The 10,396-nt window shown below is 40.2% G+C and overlaps 1 protein-coding gene across 1 annotated transcript in view; it reads left to right on the forward strand.

The window, feature by feature from the left end:
* DYNC1H1 (dynein cytoplasmic 1 heavy chain 1) overlaps nt 1-9,952 on the forward strand; it is a 44,544-nt gene extending 34,592 nt beyond the window's left edge. Inside the window, exons 59-78 of the mRNA XM_058027321.1 lie at nt 82-232; nt 419-672; nt 823-957; nt 1,052-1,146; nt 1,239-1,413; nt 2,233-2,308; nt 3,306-3,466; nt 3,689-3,800; nt 3,883-3,943; nt 4,297-4,420; nt 4,751-4,864; nt 5,149-5,319; nt 5,466-5,683; nt 5,876-5,979; nt 6,355-6,566; nt 7,021-7,174; nt 7,973-8,115; nt 8,507-8,675; nt 9,034-9,161; nt 9,570-9,952. Of these exons, the coding sequence (XP_057883304.1) occupies nt 82-232; nt 419-672; nt 823-957; nt 1,052-1,146; nt 1,239-1,413; nt 2,233-2,308; nt 3,306-3,466; nt 3,689-3,800; nt 3,883-3,943; nt 4,297-4,420; nt 4,751-4,864; nt 5,149-5,319; nt 5,466-5,683; nt 5,876-5,979; nt 6,355-6,566; nt 7,021-7,174; nt 7,973-8,115; nt 8,507-8,675; nt 9,034-9,161; nt 9,570-9,698 (2,886 nt within the window). The 3' untranslated portion in view covers nt 9,699-9,952. The remainder of the gene's footprint in view (nt 1-81; nt 233-418; nt 673-822; nt 958-1,051; nt 1,147-1,238; nt 1,414-2,232; nt 2,309-3,305; nt 3,467-3,688; nt 3,801-3,882; nt 3,944-4,296; nt 4,421-4,750; nt 4,865-5,148; nt 5,320-5,465; nt 5,684-5,875; nt 5,980-6,354; nt 6,567-7,020; nt 7,175-7,972; nt 8,116-8,506; nt 8,676-9,033; nt 9,162-9,569) is intronic.
* Nucleotides 9,953-10,396: the final 444 nt, after the last annotated feature.

Consider the following 10,396-nt stretch of genomic DNA (forward strand, 5'->3'; position numbering starts at 1 on the left):
AAGTAAAATCAAAAGCAGTCCTGTTTGTAGAAATGGCATGTGAAGAGAGCTGAGATAACTTTTCCATGTTTCCTGTGACAGGTTGAATTCCCACCAGACCTCTGCTCTCGTGTTACGTTTGTGAACTTCACCGTAACTCGCAGCAGCTTGCAGAGCCAGTGTCTGAATGAAGTCCTGAAAGCTGAAAGACCAGATGTTGATGAAAAACGCTCTGACCTCCTCAAGCTTCAGGGTATGTTTGCCAAAATTAACTTCCTCCTCTTCTAAAATACGGTAGGTTTACTCTAAGAGCACACAGTGCTCTTATCTTCATACTCTTTTTCTCAGGATGCCCAATGGCAAAGTACACACATTTCACATAATTCTTTAACATATCTGTACAATATGTATGTATGACTTTTTTTTTCTTCTAATTAAGGTGAATTTCAGCTGCGCCTACGTCAGTTGGAAAAATCCCTACTCCAGGCACTTAATGAAGTGAAAGGACGTATCCTGGATGATGACACCATCATTACTACACTTGAGAACCTGAAGAGGGAAGCAGCAGAGGTCACCAGAAAAGTAGAAGAGACTGATATTGTCATGCAGGAAGTAGAAACTGTTTCCCAGCAGTACTTGCCTCTTTCTACAGCTTGCAGCAGTATCTACTTTACCATGGAGTCACTGAAACAGGTAGGTTGAGTTCTTCCTCTCAGGAGCTTTGAGTGTTTACTGGTTAAAGCTAAACAGGCATTGCCCAATATTGCAGTTTGCTAGGCATACTCTGTTGGTTATCAAACAGCAAGATTGTGGAGAGAAAAAATAAACTCTCTTCTCTTTCAGATACATTTCCTGTACCAATACTCCCTCCAGTTTTTCTTGGACATCTATCACAATGTCTTGTATGAGAATCCAAATCTGAAGGGAATTACAGACCATACTCATCGTCTCTCAATCATCACAAAGGATCTCTTTCAGGTTCCGTTTTTTAATTAATAAATGTAATTTTTTAATAATTTTTGAAGGGTCAGAGTCCAAAGCTTCTTACACTACTAATATGTTTTGTTCCTAGGTGGCCTTCAACCGAGTGGCACGTGGCATGCTGCACCAGGACCACATAACATTTGCCATGTTGTTGGCCCGGATCAAACTGAAAGGCACCATTGGGTAAAAGTTTGTTTCCTTGCTTCACTTTAGTTGAAAAAGGGAGGGCTGTCTTGAAGGCATCTAGCTGAAGTCTTCTTTTCCCTTAATATTAGAGAGCCTACATACGATGCAGAATTCCAGCACTTCTTGAGAGGGAAGGAGATCGTACTAAACACTGCATCTCTCCCCAAAATCAATGGTTTGACTGTAGAGCAGACAGAGGCAATGATGAGGCTGAGCTGCCTTCCTGCATTTAAGGACCTTGTTTCAAAAGTTCAAGCTGATGAGGTAAGTGGTGCCTGGGGTCTGTCTCTCCACTGCACTATTGGTAAGCTTTTCAGGTGTCTGCTTGAAAAGCTTCATGCTTAAAAGCAAACTCTCCTTCTGTGGAAAGGGAAGTCCTAAAGATTAGCTAGTTGTAGTTGTAGAAATGAATGTTTTTACTTCCCTCGTAACCCAGCTGTGAAACTTGTAAAGACCAGCACTGTTCATCATTCAGAAACAGTTTCACCATGCCTCTGGCATTGTGGTTGACCAGTTTTGCTTCCCATGGTAGCAGAAAGTGACACTGCATGTATTTTGCTGCATCACTATTGTGTGATAATTATGCAGTAGAGGGGAACAGCTTCAGCCACAAATAACTTCATTATGGTGGGCTCTTGGACATGCCTAAGTGGAATCAATTTGGATAGTACTCAGCTGCTGAACACTGCACCTTCTCATGACTGAAGTCTTCAAAGAATAATACATCTTTGTCTTGACTGTGAAACTGTATGTCATAAAATACATCCATATCTTAAATAGTACCTGTTTGGTTTGCCTTGCCTAATTTTTATATTAGAAGTTGAATTCTCCTTACTTCATCTAATTTTTCCCAAACTGTTCAGCCTGGGGTAAAATAACTTACAGCTTGGCCTGGGACTTGATAGAGATCTGTAGAATCAGGTGTGCTGGATCAGTGAAATGAGGCATATCAGTGAAAGGATGTGGCACATCTAAGGATAGGATAATAGGCAAAGTGTAATTGGAGTTTTACATACACTTGCTGTATGTTTCTGATATTTTGAAAGTCAGCTTCTGGTTTTTTGCATTTTTTTTTCAACACAGCAATTCTGCATTTGGCTGGACAGCAGTTCCCCAGAGCAGACTGTACCATACCTCTGGACTGAAGAAAAACCTGCAAGTAAGTGAATGTGCACTGTTGTCCATATCAGTCCTACTGTACTGATCTAAGTAGTTACTATGATTTTAAAAGCAATTCTAAAGTAGAATTTAATTTTGGACTATAATGGTTGAGAAAATCATAAGGTTGGGATTGTATAAGAACCTCAAGTCTAGTGGGTTTGGTTCTGGGTTGTTTTGGGGGTTTTTGGGAGGTTTGTTTGTTTTCACTGGATTTTTTTAAACCAAACTGTTCTAAGCAGTAGTTACTACACTTGGTTGCTGCACCTTAACCTGTGATCTGGTCTTCCACTGAGGATGAAACATAATTCTACAATCTCATTTGATTGCATAATAGTTTGGATTAACCTTAGTCATTGCCAATCTGGAGATGTCTCAATACTCTAAAAAGCTCCAAGACACAGATCTTCTGTGGACAGGGCTGGTCTAGTAGACCTGCAGTTGTACCCAAGCATGAAGTTACCTCTTGCTACATTAGTTGTCAGTGCTAATTTTTCAAGAGTGAGAACTTGAGGGTAACTGTTGCCCTTCAGTTCCTCCCCTGTCTGAAAGGTAACTTCAGCAAGTGTTGCTGTCTTTGATCATTCCATGCTCATTCCTGTCACTTTATAAATTAAGGATTCTAAGCTCTTCTTTACTAGCTGCTTATTGAAGCTGCTGGAGCATTAACTGAAGCAGCTCTAGGTGATCTACCCTATCCATGCTAGTCGAGCATTTTGTGAGTGAAAGGATGTGAAAAGATCTGTTGTCCCTGGAAATTAAAATCACTCATGTCAATAATTTTAGCCTGTAGATTTTGAAAACCAGCTGAAGCTGCTAATTGTTTTTACATTCGTCGAATTGAAAACAGAATATAAGCATTTAATTAAAAAGTTGCATCAGATCTTCCAAAAGGATAATTAACTTTCTAAATATGTAGTCTTCAGAACAAGATGGGGAGAGATTGAATGGAGAATTGAAGAGAGGAGGGTGAATCTAATCCTGTCTCCTGTTTCCAGCTCCCATTGGACAGGCCATCCATCGCTTGCTTCTGATCCAGGCCTTCCGTCCAGATCGTTTGTTGGCCATGGCACATACCTTTGTTTCCACAAATCTTGGAGAGTCTTTCATGTCCATTATGGAGCAGCCTTTGGATCTGACACACATTGTGGATACAGAGGTAAACTGCTTGGATTTGAAATGCTTAGGGCCACCTTGCATGAATTCCACATGAACATTTCTTCCACTTTCTCTTCCCTGATACGAGTGGATTATTTTTTGAAGGAAAACGAACAGTAACATAATAGTTTTAGTTGTACAGAGGGAAGAAACACTAAGCTTACTGCACTCTCATATTTATCTAGTGATTGATTCATATCCTTTTCAATTTCTTGGAGCACAGGTGAAACCAAATACCCCTGTGCTGATGTGTTCAGTGCCTGGTTATGATGCCAGTGGTCATGTTGAAGACCTTGCAGCTGAGCAGAATACACAGATTACTTCTATTGCTATTGGTAAGAGCATACCTTGTTTCAACATCTAAGCATTAATGAAATTGTTAGCAGTAAGAGATTTAGCAACCCTTCTGTCTTTCAGGTTCTGCCGAAGGGTTTAACCAAGCAGATAAAGCAATAAACACAGCAGTGAAATCTGGAAGGTAAGTTCTGTTTTGTTTTCAGCTAGAATGCTGCCTGGTGGAAAGGTAAAAGGGGGAAGTTTATTGGTTAAAGAGATAAAACTGTGAGTAAAACAAAAGAGTAGACCTATCTTTTGAATTTAAGTTTGTAATAGTAAGCACATCAGTTTAAATATTTTCAGGAGAAGTAGGTTGTACATGTAAAACAAGAAAATTAACTCATTTACAGTACATAGTAACTGGTTCTATGTAGAAGGCAAGTTTAAGAGGGAGGGACATCTGTAGCTTTGATACATTCTGTTGCTCTTTGTGATGATCACAAGATCCATCAGCTGTTCACTAAAAAGCACTTACTCTGTTTCAAAAATTCACAGATGGGTAATGCTGAAGAACGTTCACCTGGCTCCTGGCTGGCTCATGCAGCTAGAAAAGAAACTGCATTCCCTGCAACCCCATGCATGCTTCAGGCTCTTCCTTACCATGGAGATTAATCCAAAGGTAATAGTGATTTAAAATTTGGTTATCTTGCTGGGTAACTGGCTTGCAGAGCTAAGAGTGCTCCCCAGGGAAGGTTCTCTCATGACTGCCTTCTGCAGTAAAGAAGAAGAAAAATACACACCTGTCAGGGCAGTTATTATCCTTGCTTTCTGATGACTGAACTGTAGCTGTAAACTTGATACTGTTCCTTTTGCTGATTCCCCTAACTTCCAAAAGAAAGGCAGTACTTCTAGTGCTCACCATGAGGTTTTGAAGCTAATGCAAACTCTGCTGGGATTTAATTTAATGAAGGCTAAAGCAGCTGGATTTGAGCTTATTGATCTTCTCTAGGTGCCAGTGAATTTGTTACGTGCTGGCCGGATCTTCGTGTTTGAGCCTCCTCCTGGTGTAAAGGCAAACATGCTGAGGACCTTCAGCAGCATTCCAGTTTCTAGGATGTGCAAGGTGAGGCTGTGGTTTGTCTTGATGAAACTAATTGAAGAACATGTTTGTTGAAACCTTACCTTAGATGATAAAACCTGAGATATTAAGATGTACTTGAAGTGTTTTTTCTCTCCTCACCCAAGCAAAGTAGTAGTTGCTTTTTCTGCTGGTAGAATATATTTAGTTTCAGTGGTGATCTAGCATTAAATCTGATACTTTCTAGTCTTTTAGCAGGCTTTGGCTTTATCAGTTCACTTGAGTAACAGTTGTTTGGTTTTGTGTTGGTTTTTTCTCCCCACTTCTAGTCTCCAAATGAGCGTGCCCGTTTGTATTTCCTCCTTGCCTGGTTCCATGCCATCATCCAAGAGCGCCTGCGCTACGCTCCCTTGGGCTGGTCCAAGAAGTACGAGTTTGGAGAGTCTGACCTGAGGTCTGCCTGTGACACAGTGGATACCTGGCTGGATGATACAGCAAAGGCAAGTAGTGTTGTGTGCTTAGGCACAGATGACAAATTACTTTGGATCTTCACTGAAACAGTCTGTTCTGGAAAAATTAAGGAAGTTAAATGAGTAGGCACAAAAAACCTGTTGGCGATTCAACAATTGTTTGCTGCTAATTATAGGGTCGCCAGAACATTTCCCCTGATAAGATCCCCTGGTCTGCACTGAAGACACTGATGGCCCAGTCTATCTATGGAGGGCGTATCGATAACGAATTTGATCAGCGTCTGTTAAACACATTCTTGGAACGTCTGTTCACCACCCTAAGTTTTGACAGTGAATTCAAACTGGCTTGCAAGGTTGATGGACACAAAGATATTCAGATGCCAGATGGAATCAGGTATCATTTTTTTCTTATCCTGATCTCTTATGTAAAACTTTTTTTTAATTAAAAAACTGCACATAAAGGTGAAAAACACCAAGCACAGAACCTGTATTTCTGTGCTGTGTGAACATCTGTCTCAGGCAAAGCATTACCTTGGCATTCTAGCAGAGAAAACCCTTTAATGGATATTAAAACTCTGCATTGCAGGCGTGAAGAGTTTGTCCAGTGGGTTGAGATGCTCCCAGATACACAAACACCATCATGGCTGGGACTGCCAAATAATGCAGAGAAAGTTCTTCTCACCACACAAGGTAAATCCAGAACTTAGCAGTGTCTTCCATAGAGTACCAAGCCACCATATTAACTAAAAAGCAGAAGAGAAATACAAGTTTTGCTAAAAAGTCAATAGCTTACTTCTTCTCCCTCAACATAATTGGTTTTTGAGTAATCCAAACCTGACCAGGAGCCTGTGAATCAAAAAAAGCCAGTTCCATTTAGTCTTCCAAATGGCAAGCTCTTGTCTTGATTCTGGAAAGCTTTATTGTAAGCTTGTGGAGCCACCTACAGCTGGGCAGTTCTGAGTCTTAGGTCTAGACTAGGAATAATGGAAAGTCCTGGTTCTTACCTATAGGTTAGGTTGTAACCTTGATGCCACTGCTTCTCTAACAGCAAATCTTCTGTTTTAGGCATAGATATGATCAGTAAAATGCTGAAGATGCAGATGCTGGAGGATGAGGATGATCTGGCTTATGCAGAAACTGAGAAGAAGACAAGAACTGATTCTACATCAGATGGACGCCCAGCCTGGATGAGAACACTGCATACCACAGCCTCTAACTGGCTTCACCTTATCCCACAAACTCTAAACCATCTGAAGCGGACTGTGGAAAACATTAAAGTAAGAACTATGTTTTATTTCATGGGGGCATAGAAAAAGCACAAGTTCAGGTGCATTGTGATTTGGAAGTACCAACTACACTGCTGAGGGGTCAATGGAACCTGTGTCAATGCTGATTTTGAGTGCCATAACCATGTAATGACCTGCTAGGTTTCTTGAAATGCTCCTAAAACCTGGTTTGTGGCTTTTGGGTAGCATTTGAAGAAATGGAATGGCAAACAGTCTAGCCAGGCAGTCTGCATTAATTGTTCAACTGTGACTTCTACTTTCTTCCTTCTCCAAGGGAGAGGAGATTGTTGGTTGTCAAACAACTTCTGTAATCACTTTGTGCACCACAGTGCTTGTAGTCAGAGTGTTACTTCTTCATCCACTCAGAATTTGGGGGTTGTTTTTCATAGCAGTTTTCCAGCAAGACCTTTGATCTGCATCTTACTTTGAATGTTTTGACCATCAGGATCCTCTGTTCCGGTTCTTTGAGAGAGAGGTGAAAATGGGAGCTAAGCTGCTCCAGGATGTTCGCCAGGACCTGGCAGACGTGGTTCAAGTGTGTGAAGGGAAAAAGAAACAAACCAACTATTTGCGTACACTGATAAATGAGCTGGTGAAAGGTATGGCAGTTCTAACCAGCACCTCCAGGGCTCTCTTTGCTGCTTGCACTCTGTAAGAGGCTGCTGTGGTCAGCAGCTTAAAAAAACCAAAAATGGTAGAAAAATGTGGATGGATTTTGTCATTTGACACAAGTAATACTTAAATTTGAGCATTAAATTCCCATTGGCTTGATATGAGATTCCAAGCTGAGGCTGATAATAACCTAATAATTAGGTGATAATAGTAATAATAGTCCAGCTTTAATATATTAGGCTTTTTTGTACAATTTATATTAGCAGCTTAATTTCTAGGCTGAAATCTTACTATGTTCTCCCAGTTTCTGACTTGTGACAGAACAAAGCTATTTATACCACCATATAAGCAGTATTGATCCTATAAAATATTCAAGCTCTCAGAATTTCTATTTAAAGATTCTACATGTGGAATTTTCACAGTCATGCTGTATGTTGTAATGCATGGTGATTTGAACAAAAGCATTTTCTGAAACACAGATACTCAACCTCTTCAGCTTTTTCTAAAGAACTTAAACGTTCATGCAGAGCTGAAGATTAGGTCTTGCAGTAAAAAGCTGTGTGTAACTGCAGCTGCTCTTGAGGGGTATCTGTAAGTGGGTGGCATTTTAAATACAAAGCAGACCTAGAGGCCATTTGCTCTGTAATCTTTGAAAGTGTTTTCACTTACTGAAGGGCCTTTTAAAATAGAGGCTGATATTCCAGTCCAGGTCTTCAAAGTTTTAATATAGTGTGTAATTTCAACCTGTATATGAACAAAACTTAATTCTAGTCACATCTTTGTAGGTATTTTGCCTCGTAGCTGGTCTCATTACACGGTGCCAGCTGGAATGACTGTTATCCAGTGGGTGTCTGACTTCAGTGAGCGCATTAAACAGCTCCAGAATATTTCCCAGGCAGCTGCATCTGGTGGAGCAAAAGAACTGAAGGTACTTTGTGCTGACTTCTCAGGGTTATTGGTGGAGCTGTGTAACTGCTTTCTGGAGTATTCACATCAGGACTTCTAAATAGCCCCTCAGTCAATAAACTTGAGTCAGTGTTCTCTGAAATGTCTGTAAATACTGCTGAGCATCTCCTGATCACAGCGTGATGAGGCTTAGCAGGGTAACTGTGCACAGAGATCAGAGGGAGCATTGGTATTGTGGGACAGGGGGAGACAAAGCCTTGGAGCAAAAAGCATCTTAGTAATTACACTGTGTTCCAGTAGTAGCAGGAACATTTAAATGTAAAGAGATTGTTTATAAATAGATTTATAATAGTCATTAATTAATACTGCAGCTGAAATACTTTTTTCCCCCTATATTTTTTCTTCTTAAATAGAACATCCATGTGTGCCTGGGTGGCCTGTTTGTACCAGAGGCATATATTACTGCTACAAGACAATATGTTGCCCAGGCAAACAGTTGGTCCCTTGAAGAGCTCTGTCTTGAGGTCAATGTTACAACTACCCAGAACGCAGTCCTGGATGCCTGCAGCTTTGGAGTCACAGGTAAACTGAGCTGAAGGAAGGGACCTTCCTCTGAAATGTTTTCAGAAGCTTCTGTATTAAATGGGCTATGTCAAATGAAAAAGATGCTATTGTTGAAAAAGTTATTACTCACTTTCTGAAAGTATTTTCAAATTAGTTTGATATTAGTTATTAGGGAAGTACTTCCAATGCTAATAAATCTCAAAACTGGGGCCAGTATATATTGAAGTGGTATTGCATAGAGTATCACCTACAACCTTTTCATTTTGCATTATGAAATACTTCTCATTTAGTGGACTTAGCCCTTAAATGATACGGAAGGAGACAGCCTTTGGATGTATGAAAGCTCTTATAGTCTAAACTGCATTGCAATTTGCAGGCCTGAAGCTCCAGGGAGCTACGTGCAGTAACAACAAGCTGTCACTTTCAAATGCTATTTCAACTGTCCTGCCCATTACACAGCTCCGCTGGATCAAGCAGACAAATGCTGATAAAAAAGCAAATGTTGTAAGTATTGATGGAAACATTTAGATATCCCTAGCAATTCTTTCCTAAGGCTTTATGGATACTTGTACCGGGCACAACAAATCAAATTGGTGTTCTCTAATTACTTTTCTTGTCAGTTGGCATCTGATTTCAGGGCTAGCAGCAAACAGACCTAGTGCTCATTGTGTTTTTCCTTTGTAGACAGATAAAAAGGGGAGACATCTAAAAATGCTGTTCAAGACAAAACTCAAATTTGTATCTATAGCAGCATCTGTGAATTTATTAAGTCTTGGGGTTTTTCCTCATATTTTGAGTACTGAGTTATCTGAGACTGAATTGCCATCTCATTGGTATCATATAGTGTTAGAGAAACCTGTGACACTCTTCAGCTGTCTTACAGAACTCTCCTATGTTCTTGTTTTTCCCCAGGTTACTTTACCAGTTTATCTGAACTTCACTCGTGCTGATCTGATTTTCACCGTTGACTTTGAAATTGCCACCAAGGAAGATCCCCGCAGCTTCTACGAGCGTGGTGTTGCAGTTCTCTGCACTGAGTGAACAAATCTATTTTCACTGGTTAATGCTGTAGTAAGTGTCAGTCTTCTATGTAGTGCTCACCTGTACTTTTGTAATCAGGGTAGGTTAGCAGATGGATTTGTGTCAAGTTGGCTGGAAAGGTGACGGTGCAGTGGGAAGCTGATAAGCCAGAGAGATTTCTTTGAAGGAAGATTGAATGAGGTTTTTAGAGGGTTATTGGTAGATGTGATATTTGATGGATTATGTTATATTAAATAAAATATATAACAAAACTTTTGAGCATGTATTTCTGTTAATCTAATTCTTAGTGATGATTTCTGTCTGGAAAACCTATACCCATGACCTTTTCAGAGAATAACTATGAATTGCTCTTCAAGCTAACCTGCAGTAACAGGAACCTTGGAGTGTAAGTCTGTAGAGCAGTAATACCCAAAAGCTGACATCTGCTGTGACAGTTCAGGCCATTGCATTAATTAATTGCAATGGACTGGGTCTGACTTGAAGTAACCTGCTACAATGCATTGAGAAGCTGGAGCATCCTGAGCTAAACTTTCTTGTCCTGTTGACCACAGAGCTTCCTCTTTCTCAAACTGCTTTTATGGTGAAATATGTCCCCAGATTTATGTCTCAGTAACCCAAGAGGAGGCTATTAATTGCTTACACAAGGAGTTACAATATTATTTGAGACTCTCACATGTGACCAGCCATTACTAAAGCAG

The sequence above is a fragment of the Melospiza georgiana genome, chromosome 6 (assembly GCF_028018845.1).
Source record: "Melospiza georgiana isolate bMelGeo1 chromosome 6, bMelGeo1.pri, whole genome shotgun sequence".
Taxonomy (NCBI): domain Eukaryota; kingdom Metazoa; phylum Chordata; class Aves; order Passeriformes; family Passerellidae; genus Melospiza; species Melospiza georgiana.